The sequence below is a fragment of the Manis pentadactyla genome, chromosome Y (assembly GCF_030020395.1).
Source record: "Manis pentadactyla isolate mManPen7 chromosome Y, mManPen7.hap1, whole genome shotgun sequence".
In the NCBI taxonomy this organism is placed as follows: Eukaryota; Metazoa; Chordata; class Mammalia; order Pholidota; family Manidae; genus Manis; species Manis pentadactyla.
Window position 1 is genome coordinate 22,185,925 of NC_080039.1, and position 19,347 is coordinate 22,205,271.

Sequence of the window (19,347 nt, forward strand, 5' to 3'; positions counted from 1 at the left end):
ATAAAAGTGTCTGTCCACCAATGAACTCTGTGAACGGGACTCTTATTACTGAGTTACATTTATTTATTTATTTAATTTATTTATTTTTTATTAGCAATGATTAGTGAACCGAATTCTCTATTTACTCCAAAACACAGAATGTCTTCTCAACTCTTGCTAAATTTTTTGATGCAAACATATCCAACCATCTCAAGAATGACAAGAATACATAGAAATTTTTTGTAATTTAAAAAGTTGACTTTTAAATTGCTACCAGAAATTATGCTCCAGACATGCCAGTTATTTTCTACACATACTGTATTTAAGATATTTCAATTATAGTTTTAATATAACACAACAGGGAAATATAGTTATAAGTAATAACTGCAGATTTATGGAAAATGCTATGTTATACACTAGGATATGACAAGGCAAATAAGAACATATGATAAAGTAGTTAAAAAGTCAATGAACCTCCTTAGAAAACAGAAGCAAATGTTACTGAAAAGGAAGAAACAAAGAACAGAGTGCTAAAAATTAAAACACAGAGATGTAATTCATTCACAGTCCTAGGCAGTTAGTGATAATTGCCACAGCCTGCTTTCATACAGTTAAGAACTAGTAAAAATTTTATTAAAGACTACACTAAAAAGCACATACTAAAAATGTTAATTAGCACTTACCTATGTGGACAGCCTTGGCAAATCTTCTGATCAGCAAAGGAACCTCCTAGGACTTGACTTAACATAGCTGGATGTCCTAAAGCTTTTAAAGCTTCATCTAAACTATCCACCAAACAATGAAGAAACTCTACGGCATCATATTGTTCACGTAGATTAATAAGTTTACCCCAAAGCCTAAGAAGAAGATGGAATAAAACAGCATTTTACATCCCCAGAATATTCACATTTTACTTTTCATTAACAATGAAAATGACAATGATATAAACAGAGTGATTTTTTTCAAATTGAGAGAGACAGGTACATCTGATTCTAGAGTGAGTGGATTTGAAACTTAGGCCAACCAATACTGAAAAACAATACCACGTGTGTGTACACAAAATGAAAATGAGTGCTGCTAAAAAAAACCCGGTCATACTGGATGGTATTAGTAACATTTTATATTTTATGTTCATGTTTAATATTTACAGAATACAAGAATAGAACTAGAACTATATTTTTAGCAAAAGACATAGCAAAATGTTGAGTTTACTAAGGTTTATTGACTGTGTGTGCATAATGTGCCTTCATAATCCTAAAACCTGCTTATTAAAAAAATTAACTTACAATTTACATACAGTAACATTCAATCTTTTTGGAGCACAGTATGTGATCTAGTATGTCACTTTCACCAAATGAAGACAGTTGTATAATGGTCACTACAAGGAAGACGCCAAACCATATATCTCAGTTCATCCTGCCAAATTTACTATACCATGTCAGTAGTCAGAGCATTCCGTATTCTTTAATTTCTTAAAACCAACTGTTTTTTAAACCTTTACAGTAGCCAGTCAAAATAGTGCTTTCAAAGATATTTAACTTAGTTCTTCCAGTTTTTCTTGTACGAGTGATTGCATCTCTTTTCCCACCACACTTATCTGAAAATTAACTTTACTTAGAGAGAGCTATAGTACCACATAATAACTAAATTTTCTTCCAGGTTTGGAGGATTTGAAATATTTGTAGTAAGGAAATCGCTCTCCTTTTGAAACCTGCGTAAACTTCTTGGGGGTGCTAGTCATAAACGTGAAGATGATGAGAGCTACTGGATCCGAAGGCTAACGTGAAAAGTAGCAACCTGATTTCCCCCATCCCTACCCCAGCAGAACTAGCCCTTCATGGTCTAAGTCATCGATGACTCCTGAAAACAACAGTGGCTTCTTGTTTAAAATGGAACTGTACCTGCTAGAATAATGTGGCAAGAAAAAATTGCTTTGTTTTTCTTATTAGCCATCCACACTGTAGTAATGGGGCTTCCTGAAGTGATTACTGGAAGACTTTTTCTTAGGAGACCGAATTCTCACTTTAACAAAAGGCTCAGAAGGCTGGAGTGATGGTTATCTTCCTTCTTTTGTACTTCAAGTGCTCATTTTATGCGGTTTTTAACAGGTTTGTTTCCACTGCAATCCCTTAGTGCCTTTCTAGCAACTGTACTTGTTTCTGCTTCCTATCTGTGAATGACCAAGGGCTTAATTGCGGTTCCACCATTTCAAACAGTTCTCAGAAGATTCTTCACTTGCAAGAGTTGGGATGAGGCCAGATGAAAAATTATTTGCCAAATATTCCATCACTGCTAAATCACTCTGTTCTTTCAATTTACCAGTCTAATTATGATGTCTGTTTCCAGTTTTTCTATTGCCATTTGATGCCTGTCTGCTGATAAAGCTGGAACACTTTCAAAAGGAATGACTTTGGTAGAATAAGGTGCTTTGTTGTGATTAGAATGTGTCGTAAGTGATTCAGTCAAGGTTGTCTCCATGAGCTCAGGAAGTAACTACAGCCAAATACCCTAGTGACTGAAAATACGAATAGCTGATAACAGCTGTTACCTATATCAAGGTGTAGCCAGATACTACGGGCAAACAAAGTTGCAGGCCTCCAAAAGCACAAATCCCAGAGCAGCCAATTCTAGCAATAAGGACTTAACAAGGACATGGGATCAAGTAAAAAAAAAAAGTTTTCTCTTCTGTAAAATGGAAGGAGATATCAACACTATGATTTTATGTTACTTTGGAAATGAAAAGTGACATGAAAAACACAGCCTGATTAAGAGAAAGGATGCAGAGCTTAGGTCTGCATTCAAAAAGTTGTGAAATCTTGGGAAAGTCACCTCAGCTCTCTGAGCCCCAAATTCCAAATCAATGAGCTGACACTGTGGCTCAGCTTTATAAATTCCTTTTCAGCTCAGAAAGCCTAGGATATCCAGTCTAGGGAAAGAACCAGGCTTGTCAAGGTATTAAAATAGGCAAAACAGTACAGCATAGCAGATGGAATTAAGGGAGTTCTCCTGTTGATCTGAAACTTTGCTCCATTTGACATTTCTCAACCTCTTAATTGAGAATGTACTTAAGTTCTCAGTACCTAACCTACAGAATGGACATATTAATTTCCTAACCTACAGAATGGACATATTAACAACATCTACTTCACTGCGCTGTAACAATTTAGTGAATTAATACACAGAAGTGTTTGGAGCAAAGTTTGGCATATAGTTAAGTATTCCATAAATGTTATCAATCGGTAGTACTTGTTGCAAAATAGCTGTTTGAATCACCTGATTATATATCGATGTTTTTTGAAAAATAAGCTCAGTGAGCAGATTTTTTTGTCCTTTCCAGCCGCTTATGAATAGGTGGCTAGAACATCTACAGTGCTGCCTGTAGTAACACTGTGGGCCAATACCTGCTGGCACAGAGAAGACAAAAATATAACCAGTGAAGAGGAAGAAATCTTATTAAGACTGACAAGAGATGGGATATTAAAAACTGAAAGTTTATGTTTCAAGCACTCCAAACCCTCTTTCTCATACTAAATATTTTGACCCATCACACATACGACAAGATGACAAGAGATCCCCATGCTGCAAAAAGGGCCTACAGAACTTCTGCCCATATTTGTCATTTGCTTTTTGTATTTTTTTTTGAAGTTCAGTTGGCACAAATCTTATATTGGTTTTAAGTATACAACACAGTGGCTGAAGAGTTACCCATATTATTAATTTGCACCCTGACTAGTGCAGTTACTATGTCTTGCAGTTGATTTGTTTAAATTTGTTCACTGAACCATGATTACTCTGAAGTATGCTGTTTAGCCCCCATGTGTTTGTGGGCTTGTCTTTGTTGTGTAATTTATTTCTAGTTTCATACCATTGTGGGCTATGAAGCTGCTTGATAAAATTTAAAACTTTCTGAATGTATAAAGGTTCTTTTTGTGGCCTACTATGTGGTATTTTCTCAAGAGCATTCCTTGTACACTTGACAAAAATGTGTATCTTGCTCCTTTGGGTGGAATATTATGTAAGTAGCTGCTAAGTCCATCTGATCAAGTGTGTTGTTCAGTGCCTCTATGTCCTTATTCATTCTGTTTAGTTTATCTATTGATGTGAGTGATATGTTAAAGTCTCCTAAGATGAAGTGTTATGATCTATATCCCCCTTATATCTGTTAGTATTTTAAAAAATATTTAGGCGCTCCTGTATTTGGTGCATATTTATTATTTACTTATTTAAATTTTTTATTAAGGTTTTATTGATATACTCTCTTACAAAGGTTTCACATGAAAAACAATGTGGTTACTACATTTACCCTTATTAGCAAGTCCCCCCTTACCCCAATGCAGTCACTGTCCATGAGTGTAGTAAGATACCACAGAATCACTATTTGCCTGCTCTGTGCTACGCTGTTTTCCCCGTGATCCCCCACACCACGTGTACTAAACATAATACCCCTGAATCTCCTTCTCCCTCCCTCCCCACCAGCCCTCCCACACCCCTCCCCCCTTTGGTAACCTATTTTTTGTTCCTTCAGTTTTGCTTCGTTGCTATACTCCGTAAATGAGGAAAATCATCTGGCACTTCTTTTCCCACCTGGCTTATTTCACTGAGCATAATGTCCTCCAGCTCCATCCATGTTGTTGCAAACGGCAGGATTTCTTTCTTTCTTATGGCTGAATAGTGCATACATATTTATAATGGTTATATGCTGTTGGACTGAGCCCTTTATCATTATGCAATGTTCTTCTTTGTCTGCTACTTTTTTGGTCTTGAAATCTACTTAGTCTGATACAAGTACTGCCACTCCTGCTTTTTTCTCTGTGATGTATCTTTTTCCATCCCTTCACTTTCAGTCTGCCTTTGGGTCTGAGATGGGTCTCCGGTAGGCAGCATATAAACAGCTCTTGTTTCTTTCTCTCTTACGCACTCTTTGAATTTTTACTGCCATTTTAGTAACTGTTCTCTAGTTGTTTTCATACCTCCTCTCTGTTCCTTTTTTCTCTCTTATACTGTTCTCTTGTTATTTGATGGTTTTCCTTGGTGTGGTGACTGTATTTCTCTTTTGTAATCTTTTCTGTATCTATTATAGGCTTTAGGTTTGTGATTACCAGAGGTTCAAGGGTAGCTTCCTAACTGTGTAATGGTCTACATTAAGTTCATGAGTGCTCTGTATGAAACATATTCTAAAAGTACTTTTTTCTTCCTCCTCCCTTTACATTTTATATATTAGATGTTGTCATCTGCATTTTTTGTGTATCCCTTGACTGATATTACATATTCTAGATTTTACTACTTTTGGGTTTTCCTTTTTTCTTTTTCATTTCAGACTTGCTTGGATAGTAATGGGTCTACTACCTTTATTACGAGTTTAGATAAAAATACTTAGCCTTCAGAACACTTGTATCTATAAAAAGTCCCTTTGACATACTCTGTTAAGGCCAGTTTAGTGGTGATGAATTCTTTCAACTTTCATTTATCTAGGAAATATTTAATCCGTGCTTTAATTCTGAACGATAGCATTGCAGGAGAGAGGACTCTTGGTTGAAGGTTCTCTGTTTTAATAACTGGATGTTTCATGCTACTGCCTTCTGGCCTGTAAAATTTCTGCTGAGCCATCTGGTAGCTTCTGTATAGCAAATGACTCCAACAGCAGAACAAAAAAGGCAGCTTACAATATGGGGGAGCAGATTCAGAAACAATCCAAACAATAAGGGGTTAACATCCAAAATATATAAAGAACTCATAAGGTTCAACACCAAAAAAATCAAATAGAGAGGAGGAGCCAAGATGGCGGTGTGAGTATGACAGTGGGAATCTCCTCCCAAAAACATATATATTTTTGAAAATACAACAAATACAACTATCCCTAAAAGAGAGACCAGAAGACACAGGACAACAGCCAGACTACAACCACACCTGCGAGAACCCAGCGCCTGGGGAAAGGGGTAAGATACAAGACGCAGCCCGGCGGGACCTCAGGCCCCTCACCCCAGCTCCCGGCGGGAGGAGAGGAGTTGGAGCGGGGAGCGAGAGGGAGTCCAGGACTGCTACGCACCCAGCCCCAGCCATCCGCACCAGAGTGCAGACATACAGTGCATGCGTGGGGTGCTGTAAACTAGGGAAGCAGGACAGTAAGACCTGTGAGCGGGTCCTGCAGCCGGCACCCCTGGGACAAAGAAAAGCGAAGGAACTCCGGGCGCACTAAGCCCCTGGGCAACAGCTCTGAGACCCTTCACGAAGGTAAACAGCCAAACAGCCCCCCGTCCACTACCCCTCCGAGGCCCCGCCATAGCAGAGCAGCGGCCTGAGGCTGGCCACGCCCACAGCAAGGGAGCTTTCTCCATACGGGCCGGGCAAGATACAGAGACCCAGTCTACACGCAATTGCCCAACACAAGCCACTAGGGGTCGCAGTTGTCCCAGTAAAGAAAGGCCAGGAGCGAGTGGAAAGATTCTTGGCTCTCCCAGCTGACAGTCGAGTCAATAGCATAACCACTGTGCCTATCAACATGAAAAGGCAAAAAAACTCGATCCAGACAAGACTAACCCAGACATCTTAGACTTCTTCCCCTGAGAGGGAACCTGGGGAGATAGATTTAACCTATCTAACTGAAAAAGAATTCAAAACAAAAGTCGTAACCATGCTGATGGACTTGCAGAGAAATATGCAAGAACTACGGAGGGAGAATACAGAAATAAAACAGTCTCTGGAAGGACTTCAAAGCAGAATGGACGAGATGCAAGAGACCATCAATGAACTAGAAAACAGAGAACAGGAACACAGAGAAGCTGATGCAGAGAGAGATAAAAGGATCTCCAGGAATGAAAGAATACTAAGAGAACTGTGTGACCAATTGAAACAGAACAATACCTGCATTATAGGGGTACCAGAAGAAGACAAAAAATCAAATAACCCAATAAAAAAAATGCAGACACGAATAGACATTTCCCCAACAAAAAATAAAGATGGCTAACAGGTATATGAAAAGATGCTCTATATTTTTAGTTAATCATCTGTGAAATGCGCTCAAAACCACAATGAGAACTACGTCACACCACTCAGAATGGCCACTAACCAAAAGACAAGAAATGACAAGTGTTGGTGAGATGCAGAGAAAAGGGAATTCTTCTATACTGTTGGTGAAATGTCAGTTAGTGCAGGAAAGCAGTGTGGAGTTTCCTGAGAAAACTAAAACAGAAATACCATTTAACCCAGGAATTCCAAATATAGGAATTTACCCAAGGAAAACAAAAACCCTGATTTGGAAAGACATACGAGCCCCTATGTTTACTGCCACATTACTTACAACAGCCAAGATGTGTATGTAAGCTACCAAAGTGTCCATGAACACATTCAGCCATTCAAAAAGAAAGAAATCCTGCAATAATTTGGGTCATTTGCGAGAATATGGCTGGACCTAGAGGATGTTATGCTCAGTGAAATAAGCTAGGCAAAGTAAGATAACTATCATATGATTTCACTTACTTGCTCAATCTAAAACCAAAACAAAATTACGAGAACAGCAGTAGACTCACAGTAAGAAGTGACTGGTGTTTACCATGGGGGAGGGGTTGGGGTAGGTGAGTGAGGAAGGTGAAGGAGATAAAGGGACACAACAATTCTCAATCATAACACAAGCTGGTCACAGGGATGGTAGAAGAGCATGGTGAATACAGCTAATGATTCTGCGACGTCTTTCTAGGTAGACAGATAGTAGCCACACTGGTGGGGTAAACAATTTAATCATGTGGGTAACTGGTGAACCACTGTGTCGTATACTTGAATCTAATACAAGATTGTATACCCACTAGACGTCAGTAAAAAAAAAAAAAAAAGGACTATTACAGAGTATATGACTTTTGTAGTTAGTTCTTTTTACTCAGCATAAGCATATTGCTGAAATCCACTGAACCTTTTCAATGTAACACCATTACACCAGTTTGACTAACCTGAGTTGTAGAAGAACATAATTGTTTCCAGCCTGTTCATCTATTCAGAACTGTATGAACATTCATGTAGAAATTTTGGCGTGAGCCTAAGTATTGTTTTCTCTGGCATAAATCTTAATAACTGCAATTGCTGTATTGTATACTTAGTGAATATTCAATTTTGTAAAAAACTGCTTTCCAGAGTGGCTATGGTATTTTCTACTCACACCCACAACAGGTGTCCGAGATTTTCTACATCCTACCCAACATTTGGTATTGTCATTTTTTAAATATTATCAATCCGATGTGTGTGTTGTGATATGCATTGTGTGCTTTAATCCCTTTAACGTTTAATCTATAGCATTCTATTTAAACGGGGTCTCATGGAGAGAGCACAGAAATTATTTTTAATCTAATCTGGACAATCGATGTCTTTCAACTGGACTAATTTACATTTTACATAGTACTGATTTAACCGAATTTAAGCACATGTCATTCTTTTGCTGTTTGTAGATGAGGAATTTTTCTTTCTGCCCTTTTATGTATTAATTATATTTTAACATTCAGTTTCAATGCATCTGTTGGCTTTTTGCCTATGTATCTTTCTGTTTGATTTTTAAATATGGCAGCCTTAAGAATTATTTTTAGAACATATACAGACGGTATCTTTTTTTTATGGCTAAAATGCTAAATTTTATGTTGTGTATTTTATAATACAATAAAAGCTGCTTTAAAAACCTACAAAAGCCAAATAAGTAAATCACAAGAAGTACATATTATATGATCCTTTCTATGAAATTCTAAAACATGTAGAATGAACCTATGGTGATAGAGCTCAGAATAATCAGAATACTGATCAACCTGGCTGAGGGATTTTGTTTTTTGTTACTATTGCTATCACTAACCTACAATTACATGAGGAACATTATGTTTACTGGGCTCCCCCTTCACAAAGTACCCCACCACCTACCCCATTACAGTGACTGTCCATTAGCGTAGTAAGATGCTGGAGAATCACTACTTGTCTTCTGTGTTGTACAGCCCTCCCCATGCACCCTCACATTATACATGCTAATCATAGTGCCCCCTTTTGTTCTTTTTCCCCCCGTATACCTCTCTTCCCAACCATCCTCCCCAGTCCCTTTCCCTTTGGTAACTGTTAGTACATTTTTGGGTTCTGTGAGTCTGCTGCTGTTTTGCTCTCCAGTTTTTTTTCTTTGTTCTTATACTCCACAGATGAGTGAAATCATTTGGTACCTGTCTTTCTCCGCCTGGCTTATTGCAGTGAGCACAATACCCTCTAGCTCCATCCACGTTTTTGCAAATGGTAGGATTTGTTTTCTTCTTACAGCTGAATGATATTCCATTGTGTGTATGTACCCCATTTCTTTATCCATTCATCTCCTGATGGGACACTTAGGTTGCTTCCATTTCTTGGCTATTGTAAATAGTGCTGCAATAAACATAGGGGTGCATCTGTCTTTTTCAAACTGGGTTGCAGCATTCCTATTAGTGGGATTCCTGGGTCAAATGGTATTTCTATTTTGAGCTTTTCGAGTCATCTCCATACTGCTTTCCACATGGTTGAACTAACTTACATTCCCATCAGCAGTGTAGGAGGGTTCCCCTTTCTTCATAACCTCACCAACATTTGATGTTCTTTGTCTTTTGGATGGTGGTGACCCTTACTGGTGTGAGGTGATATCGCATCGTGGTTTTAATTTGCATTTCTCTGATGACTAGCGATGTGGAGCATCTTTTCATGTGTCAGTTGGCCATCTGAATTTCTGCTTTGGAGAACTGTCTGCTTAGATCCTGTGCCCATTTCTTAATTGGATTGTTTGCTTTTTGTTGAAGCGCGTGAGCTCTCTATATATTTTGGATGTCAACCCTTTATCAGATCTGTCATTCATGAATATGTTTTCCCATTCTGTAGGATGCCTTTTTGTTCTACTGGTGGTGTCCTTTGCTGTTCAGAAGCTTTTCAGCTTGATATAGTCCCACTTGTTCATTTTTGCTTGTTTCCCTTGCCTGGGGAGATATGTACATGAAGAAGTTGCTCCTGTTTTTGTCCAAGAGATTTTTGCTTTTGTTTTTTTCTGTTTCATGACTTACGTTCAAGTCTTTAAACCATTTCGAATTTGCTTTTGTGTATGCGCTTCGACAGTGATCCAGTTTCATTCTCTTACATGTAGCTGTCCAGTTTTGCCAACACCAGCTATTGAAGAGGCTGTCATTTCCCCCATTGTATGTCCATGGCTCCTTTATCATACACTAGTTGACCACATGCGTTTGGGTTAACGTCTGGACTCTGTATCCTGTTCCACTGGTCTGTGGGTCTGTTCTTGTGCCAGTGCCAAATTGTCTTGATTACTGTGGCTTTGTAGTAGAGCTTGAAGTTGGGAAGTGAGATCCCTCCCACTTCACTCTTCCTTCTACGGATTGCCTCAGCTATTCGGGGTCTTTGGTGGCTGCCTATGAATTTTAACACTACTGCTTCCAGTTTGTTGAAGGAGGCTGGCTATTGGTATTTGGATAGGGATTGCACTGAATCTGTATATTGCTTTGGGCAGGATGTCCATTTTGACAATATTAATTCTTCCTAGCCAAGAGCATCTTGCAGTTTTCAGGGTATAAGTCTTTCACTTCCTTGGTTAGGTTTATTCCTAGGCATTTTCTTCTTTTTCATTCAATTGTGAATGGAATTGTTTTCCTGATTTTCTGCTCGCTCATCATTACTGTCTAGGAAAGCAATAGATTTCTGTGTGTTAATTTTGTATTCTGCAACTTTGCTGAATTCAGATATTTGTTCTAGTAGTTTTGGAGTGTAGTCGTTATGGCTTTTTTATATACAATATCATGTCATCTGCAAAGAGTGACAGTTTGACTTCTTCTTTACCTATTTGGATGCATTAAATTTCTTTGCTTTGTCTGATTGCCATGGCTAGGACCTACAGTACTATGTTGAATAACAGTGGGAGAGTGGGCATCCCTGTCTTGTTCCTCATCTTAGAGGAAACACTTTCAGCTTCTCGCTGTTAACTATGATAGTGGCTGTGGGCTTGTCCTATATGGCCTTTATTATGTTGAGGTACTTGCCCTCTATACCCATTTTGTGGAGAGTTTTTATCATGAATAGATGTGAAATGCTTTTTCGGCATCTATGGAGATGATTATGTGGTTTTTGTCCTTCTTTTTATCATGTGGTGGAGAACGTTCGTGGATTTCTGAATGTTGTACCATCCTTGCATCCCTGCAATGAATCCCTCTTGATCATGGTGTATGACCATCTTGATGTATTTTTGAATTTGGTTTGCTCTTATTTTCTTGAGTATTTTTGCATCTATGTTCATTAAGGATATTGGTCTGTAATTTTCTGTTTTGGTGGTGTCTTTGCCTGGTTTTGGTACTAGAGTGATGCTGGATTCAAAGAATGAGTTTGGAAGTAGTCCCTCCTTTTGTTTTTTGGAAAACCTTAATTTGAATGGGTATCATGTCTTCTCTATATGCATATGTCTGATAAAATCCCGCAGTGAATCTATCTGGCCCAGGTGTTTTGTTCTTGTGTATTTTTTTGATTACCGATTCAATTTCTTTGCTGTTAATTGGTCTGTTTAGATTTTCTGTTTCTTCCTTGGTCAGCGTTGGAAGGCTTTAGTTTTCTAGGAAGTTGTCCATTTCTTCTAGGTTTTCCACAGAGGTTATCTTCTGATATTCAAGTAACACACAGAGCCTCAAAGCCATAAAACTGCCTTAATTTTTCCTTTATATTACAAATGTCTAAGGTTTTTCAATATATACTCAGTGATTTCTTTACCTGGTGTTATTTTTGGTTGCAATATTTATACAACTTAAATCTGAGAACAAAGTAGACTTCTATAAAAACCCAGTAATTCACCTATCTGTGGCTCTTCCTATATTCTTGAAATTCCAAGTTTCTCTTGGCAATATTTTCCCTGTCACCAGACCTTTGAGAATTCTAGAGCAGGAGTTGTGGAGAAATTCCACACAAATTCCTATTTACTTTAGAATGTACTTATTTCCCTTTCACTGTCGAAGAACATTTTCAGGGGATATGTATGTTTGATTCTTCAACTATTTCTTTCTGTCGTTTCCTGTGCCTTTAGTGTCATACCAAGAAATCAGTCAAATTCAGGTTCTCTTCTAAAAGTTTTATAATTTTGTCTCTCATGTTTAGGTATTTAATCCAGTTTGAGTCAGTGTTAATAGACATGTTGTGAGGTAAAGATCTAATGGTAAAACACTGAAAGATTTTCTCTAAGAGCAGGAATAAGGCAAGGATGACCTGCTTTCTTTCTTCCCTTGTATCTGCACAGCACTGGACTTTTACCTAGACTATTTTGTCAAGAGAAGAATAAAGGCATTCAAACTGGAAATCCTGAAGATCGAAAAAACCTGTTCATTCAGCAACAAATTCAGCTAAGTTTTAGGAAACAAAAATCAACACATAAAAGTCACAGTGAAGGGAGCGATTATTATTAATGCACACTGAGTTTCAATTTTGGATGATAATAAATGTTGTGAAGGAAGATGGGTGATGGAGAACAAAATGTGAATGTGCTTAATGTCACTGAACGGTACACCTAAAAACACTTTCTGAAAACAGCAAGGTTTATGTTACATACAGTTGATTATCAAAAATATTAGTGAGTTAGATTATGAAACCAAGAGAAAAACTGATAAGAAAGACTTCATCAATATTTAAAATCTTTGTGCATTAAAGTACATTAAGACAGTGAAAAGACCATCTACAGAATGTGAGAAAGTATTTGTAAATCACTTATCTATTAGGGCCTATTATGATAAGTGCCCCAAAATCTCTCACAATGTAACAAAAAGACGATGGGAAAGTATGTGAATAGGTATTTCCCTTAAAAACAACAACAAAACTAAGTAGCCAATAAACACAAGATGTTCAACTATGTTAATCATTAGGAAACTGTAAACTAAAACCACAGTGAGACCTCTTCACATCTATAAAGAAGGATAATATGAAAGGCAAGAGCAGGGAATGAAAAAAGGGAAAAAATATGAATAGTATTAATATTGGCTGAAAAAAATGCAACCCTCATACTTTGATGGTGGGAAAGTAAAATGATACAGAGGACATGGAAGAGTTTGGTGGTTCCTCAAAAAGTTAAAGAATTACTATATGGCCCTGCAACTTGACTCCTGAGACAAATGTAAACTTAAGTCCACACAAAAACCTACACATCCTGAATGCTGACATATGTACTATTCACAATCACTAAAAACCATCCAAGTGTCCATCAACTGATGAAGGAATCACCAAAATGTGAGGTACCCATACAATGGCCATGAAATGATGGTCTGATATATGTCAGAAAGTTGAGGCACCCTATAAACATGCTTAGTCAAAGAGGTCAGGCCCCAAAATGCCCACATATTATGTGGCTCTATATGAAATATTCAGATAGACACTTTGTTTCTCTCAACATGATGCCTCAGTCTCCAGGGCCTTTCAATATTCTCTCTTTCACTCATATATAGAGAAAACTAAGCTTTCTTTTATCAAAGTTGGAAAAAGGGGAGAATTGGAGAGTAACTTTTTAATAGGCTTGTGGGACTTCTCTTGGGTGATGAAAGTACTCTAAAACTGGACAGTAATGATGACACAAACATTTTGAATGTAGCCTGCACCACTATTGTATACTTTTAAAGAGTTACAAGAAAAAAACCCTGAAGAGGCTATTATGTGAGTGGATTGCAGGTAATATAAAAGTGCTAGACAAATTGTGAGTGCCATCATTTATATGGAGAGAATATCTGTGAGACAAAAAAACTACATATATTTAAGTACAAACATGAAGATTCGGCAGGAGCATAATTATACTTATCTATATATCCAGTTATAAGTAGACATATGAAGATACAAATACAAACATGCATTTATGGTTCTACTATCTAATTACTATCTAAGTACATGCACATAATCGAGTGAAAGAGTTTAAGATAAAATCTCATAGTATACCAATTTGGAAGAACAACAACAGAAATGTTGACTGGAATATGCTGAAGAAAGTCCTGAGTCAGAGACAAGACAAACAGGATAAAGACAGAAAGGTCTATACCAGGTGACAGAACTGGAAGCAGAAAGGCCTGTTATCTGGAAGGAAGCATTGTATATATGTAAATTATCCTTAAAATGTACACTGATAGTTCATCTTGTGGAATATAGAAACGAATGATGAGAATTAGGGGTCATTGTACTTCTAAATCTGTGATGTTCAAAAGAACTTTAAGTGACAATGCTCACATCTATGTATATATATTAGGGGTATTGCTCTGAATCCAACAGAAAGCGTGACCCCAGATGTCAGCTGATCCCTTCGTTTATCCACTTGCAATCGTAATTCTGCAGAAAGCATTCTGAATTCCTGTGAATGACTGTAGCCCTTTTTTATATAGTAAGAAGAGATAGCTCTCCTAGTTACAGTAACGCTCTTAGTCTTAGGTAGTTGGTAGTTACAGTTGGACATGACACATGATAGGAGTTGACAAAATTTGCAAGAGAAAGGAAACCAGGTCAAGATTTTTAGGCTTAAAAACCTAAAAACAGAGCAAATTTTATTGGTCATTTTAGGAGGATGCTAGAACAGTGTTTGATTACTTAACAAACTTACAAAATAAGACTTAAAAAGTATCCTGGTTCTTATACATTTACATAGTAAGGGTAAATGATGACAGCAAGCTTCTCTTATAGATTCAATCTAATACACGGATGATAATCAATGTTAATTTCTGACCATAATGAAAAAAATAATGGGGACCTAACTGTAACTAAATGACTCAAAAGCACAAAAAGACATTTTGTATCTCTCCAAGAGAGTAAAATCACCACCTATTAAGTACTCTTGCCCATTCCAAATGGGAAATAAAATGATACTTTAAGTGGTCAAGCATCTTGATATTGGCTGGCTATGAAAACTACAGCTTTTGAACCAAATAAAGCCCACAATCACCCAAGACCTAAGAATAGTATTATATATAGGTTCAAATGGTTGAAAATAAGCCAAACTGGTACTATTTCATGACAAATGAAAATCGTATGAATTCAAATTCCAAAGTCCATGAACAAAGTTTTATTGAAACACAGCCATACCTCACTTACTTACATATTATCTATAGCTGCTTTCTTGTTACTGCGGCAGAGTTAAATTTGTGACAGAATGTTTTATCTGCAAAGCTAATAAATACAGGAACAGAGCAAAGAGAAAATAATACAGAACACCAGAGCACTACAATTAGGAAAATCCAGACTGTGAGAAAGTTTCCAGGGCAAACTACCTGATTTCCTTATTGATAATTGCAAAACAGCTCGAAAGCAACAGAATGAACCAAAAACAAACAAACAAACAAACAAAAGTCCACACTCAAATCCAAACTAACCAAGCTGCAGCACCAACACAAGAAAGGAGAAAGAAATCTGTATATTAAAAAAAAAACTTCTGGATTCGAGAGGAAGATGACAGCGTGAGTAGGGCAGCAGAACTCTTCCCAAAACCATATATATATTTGAAAATACAACAGGGGGAGAGATACAAGCCGTGGCCGGATGGAACCCAAGCGCTCCCCCGACCCCAGCCCACCAGCGGGAGGAAAGGGGTCAGAGTTTGGACGGAGTGGAAGCACAGGATTGCTAAATAACCAGCCTTGGTAATCCACACCACGAGCACAGACACACATTGCATGCTGTGCCAGATATTAGGAGAACAGAAAAGTAAAATCTGCGAGTGGTTCCCCGCAGCCAGAACTCCTGGGACAAAAGAAAAGAGTGCTTTTTGAAAGGGACAGGAGCTTCACAGCTGGATGGAATCGTCTCCGCACACTCAGCCCAGCATCTGGGAACCCCAGGGAACTTCAGGTACCCTCACCCCTGGGTGGCAATGCAGCTCCAAAGTCCCTCATGGCGATAAGCAGCCTGCCATGCACTCCCCCTCATGTGAGGGCCTGGCAGAGCAGGCTGGGAGGTGACCACGCCTACAGCAGCCACCCAGAACATCCTCCCAGCACACAGTCATGCAGGCCAGACCAGGGTCCGCAGCTGGCGAGCAGATGCCCGGTGCAAGCAGAGGCGCAAAGGGGCGCCGTACTCGCATGAGAGCACACCCAGCTCGCCTGCCTCTCCCCAACAGGGCTCTGGGATGCCCTGCCCGCCGCGGCTCAGGGGAGTAACCTGTAGCCTGTTCCCAGTGTGTGGATAACTGTCACAGGCAGCAGAGGAGGGAAGGGCAACCAGCAAGCAGTAAGGGACCTGGTTTTCTCCCAGGTGACACATGTGTCACCTGCCTGTGACCACTTTTATCACCATGAAAAGGCAGAAGAACCTTGTCCAGTCAAAAGTCAGTCAGACAACCTGAGAGGGCCTGCTGAGATAGATATAACAAATCATCCTGAAAAAGAATTCAAAATAAAAGCCATAACCATGCTGATGGACCTGCAGAGAAACATGCAAGAGCTAAGGGATGAAGTTCGGAGGGAGATAACAGAAATGAAACAATCGATAGAAGGCCTTAAGAGGAGACTAGGTGAGGTGCAAGAGGCCATTAATGGAACAGAAAGCAGAGAACATGAATACAGAGTAGCAGAGACAGAGAGAGATAAAAGGATCTCCAGGAATGAAAGAATATTAAGAGAACTGTGTGACCAATCCAAGCGGAAAAATACTCGCATTACAAGGGGGGTACCAGAAGAGGAAGAAGAGAGAAAAAGGGAAAGAAAGTGTCTTTGAAGAAGTAATTGCTGAAAACTTCCCCAAACTGGGGGACAAAATAGGCTCTCCAACCCTGGAAGCCCACAGAACTCCAAAAGCAAGTGACCCAACGGAGACAACACCAAGACAGATAATAATTAAAATGGCAAAGATCATGGACAAGGACAGAGTTTTAAAGGCATCCAGAGAGACAGAAAAGGTCACCTACAAAGGAAAGCCATCAGGCTATCATCAGACATCTCAACAGAAACCTTACAGGCCAGGAGAGAATGGCATGATATATTTAATGCAGTGAAACAGAAGGTCCTTGAACGAAGAATACTGCATCCAGCTCGATTATCATTTAAATATGAAGGAGGGATTAAACAATTGCCAGTCAAGCAAAAGCTGAGAGAATTTGCCTCCCACAAACCACATCTGCAGGGTATTTTAAAGGGACGGCTCTAGATGGAAGCACTCCTAAGGCTAAACAGATGTCACCAGAGAAAATAAAATCACACCAAGGAAAGCAGACCAACCAAATACTAACTAAAGGCAAAAAATAAAATCAACTATGCACAAATGCAGTCAAAGGAAACATAAAACAGTACACATTAAAACACCTAACATGTAAAGAATGGAGAAGTAGGAATGAGAAGGGAGAGAAATAAAGAATTATCAGACTGTGTTTATAAGAGCTTAATAAGTGAGTTAAGTTAGACGATAAGATAGTGAAGAAGCTACCCCTGAACTTTGGTAACCACGAATCTAATGCCAGCAATGGCAGTAAGTACATACCTTTTGACAAGCACCAAAATATAAACAGACTGAATGCACCAGTCAAGACACAGAGTAATAGAATGGATAAAAATACAGGACCCATCTATATGCTGCTTACAAGAGACTCACCTCAAACCCAAAGACATACTCAGACTAAAAGTCAAGGGATGGAAAAAGATATTTCATGCAAACAACAGGGAGAAAAAAGCAGGTTTTGCAGTACTTGTATCAGACAAAATAGACATCAAAACAAAGAAAGTACCAAGAGATAAAGAAGGACATTACGTAACGGTAAACGGGTCAGTCCAACAAGAGGATATATATCCATTATAAATATATATGCACTCAATACAGGAGCACCAACATGTGTGAAAGAAATACTAACAGAGTTAATGGAGGAAATAGAATGCAATGCGTTCTTTCTAGGAGACGTCAACACACCACTCCCTTCAAAGGACAGTTCCACCACACAAAAATTAAGTAAGGACATAGTGGCACTGAACAACACACTAGAACAGACGGACCTAATAGACATTACAGAACTCTACACCCAAAAGCAGCAGGATACATGTTTTTCTCAAGTGCACATGGAACATTTTACAGAACAGACCACATACTAGGCCACAAAAAGAGCCTCAGTAAACTCAAAAAGACTGAAATTCTACCAAACAACTTCATAAGACCACAAAGGTATAAAACTAGACATAAATTGAACAAAGAAAACAAAAAGGCCACCAACACATGGAGGCCAAACAACATGCTCCTAAATAATCAATGGATCAATGACCAAATTAAAATAGAGATCAAGCAATATATGGAGACAAATGACAACAACACAAGGACCCAAATTCTGTGAGATGCAGCGACGGCAGTTCTAAGAGGAAAGTACGTAACAATCCAGGCCTGTTTAAAGAAGGAAGAACAATCCAAAGTGAATAGTCTAAAGTCACTATTATTGAAATTGGAAAAAGAACAAATGAGGCCCAAAATCAGCAGGAGGGACATAATAAAGTACAGAGAGGAAATAAAACTGAGAAGAATAAAAGGATAGAAAAATCAATGAAAACAAGAGCTGGTTCTTTGAGAAAATAAACAAAATATCAACTGCTAACCTGACTTTTTAAGAGAAAAAGAGAATCTCCACATATAAACAGAATCAGAAATGAGGAAGGAAATATAACAATGGACCCCAACCCCACAGAAATACAAAGAATTATTAAAGAATACTATGAAGATCTATACAATAACAAGGTAGAAAACCTCGAAGAAATGGACAACTTCCTAGAAAAATACAACCTTCCAAGACTGACCACGGAAGAAATGGAAAATCTAAACAGACTAATCACCAGCAATGAAATTTAATCAGTAATCAAAATTACCCAAGAGCAAAACCCCCGGGGCAGATGGATGCACCGCAGAATTTTATCAGACATACAGGGAAGGCATAATACCCATTCTCCTTAAAGTTTTCCAAAAAAGACAAGAGGACGGAATACTTCCAAACTCTTTCTATGAAGTCAGGATCACTCTCATACCAAAACCAAGCAAAGACCCCACTAAAACAGAAAATTACAGACCAATATCCCTGATGAACATAGATGCAAAAATACTCAACAAAATATTAGCAAACCGAATTCAAAAATACACCAAGCTGATCATACACCATGACCAAGTGGGATTCATCACAGCAATGCAAGGATGGTACAACATTTGAAAATCCATCAACATCATCCACCACATCAACAAACAGGACAAAAACCACATAATCATCTCCATACATGCTGAGAAAGCATATGACGAAGTTCAACATCCATTCACGATAAAACTCTCAATAAAATGGGTAGAGAGGGCAAGTAGATCAACATAATACAGTCCACATATGACAAACCCACAGCCAACATCATACATAACAGTGAGAAGCTGAAAGGCTTCCCT

The 19,347-nt window shown here is 38.4% G+C and overlaps 1 protein-coding gene across 3 annotated transcripts in view; it reads right to left on the reverse strand.

Moving 5' to 3' along the window:
- The window catches only part of LOC130682131 (probable ubiquitin carboxyl-terminal hydrolase FAF-X), a 165,887-nt gene that overhangs the window by 18,089 nt on the left and 128,451 nt on the right, over positions 1 to 19,347 (reverse strand). For all 3 annotated transcript variants that reach the window (XM_057496269.1, XM_057496270.1, XM_057496268.1), the window contains one exon: positions 663 to 836. In XM_057496269.1, coding sequence (XP_057352252.1) covers positions 663 to 836 — 174 coding nt within the window. The remainder of the gene's footprint in view (positions 1 to 662; positions 837 to 19,347) is intronic.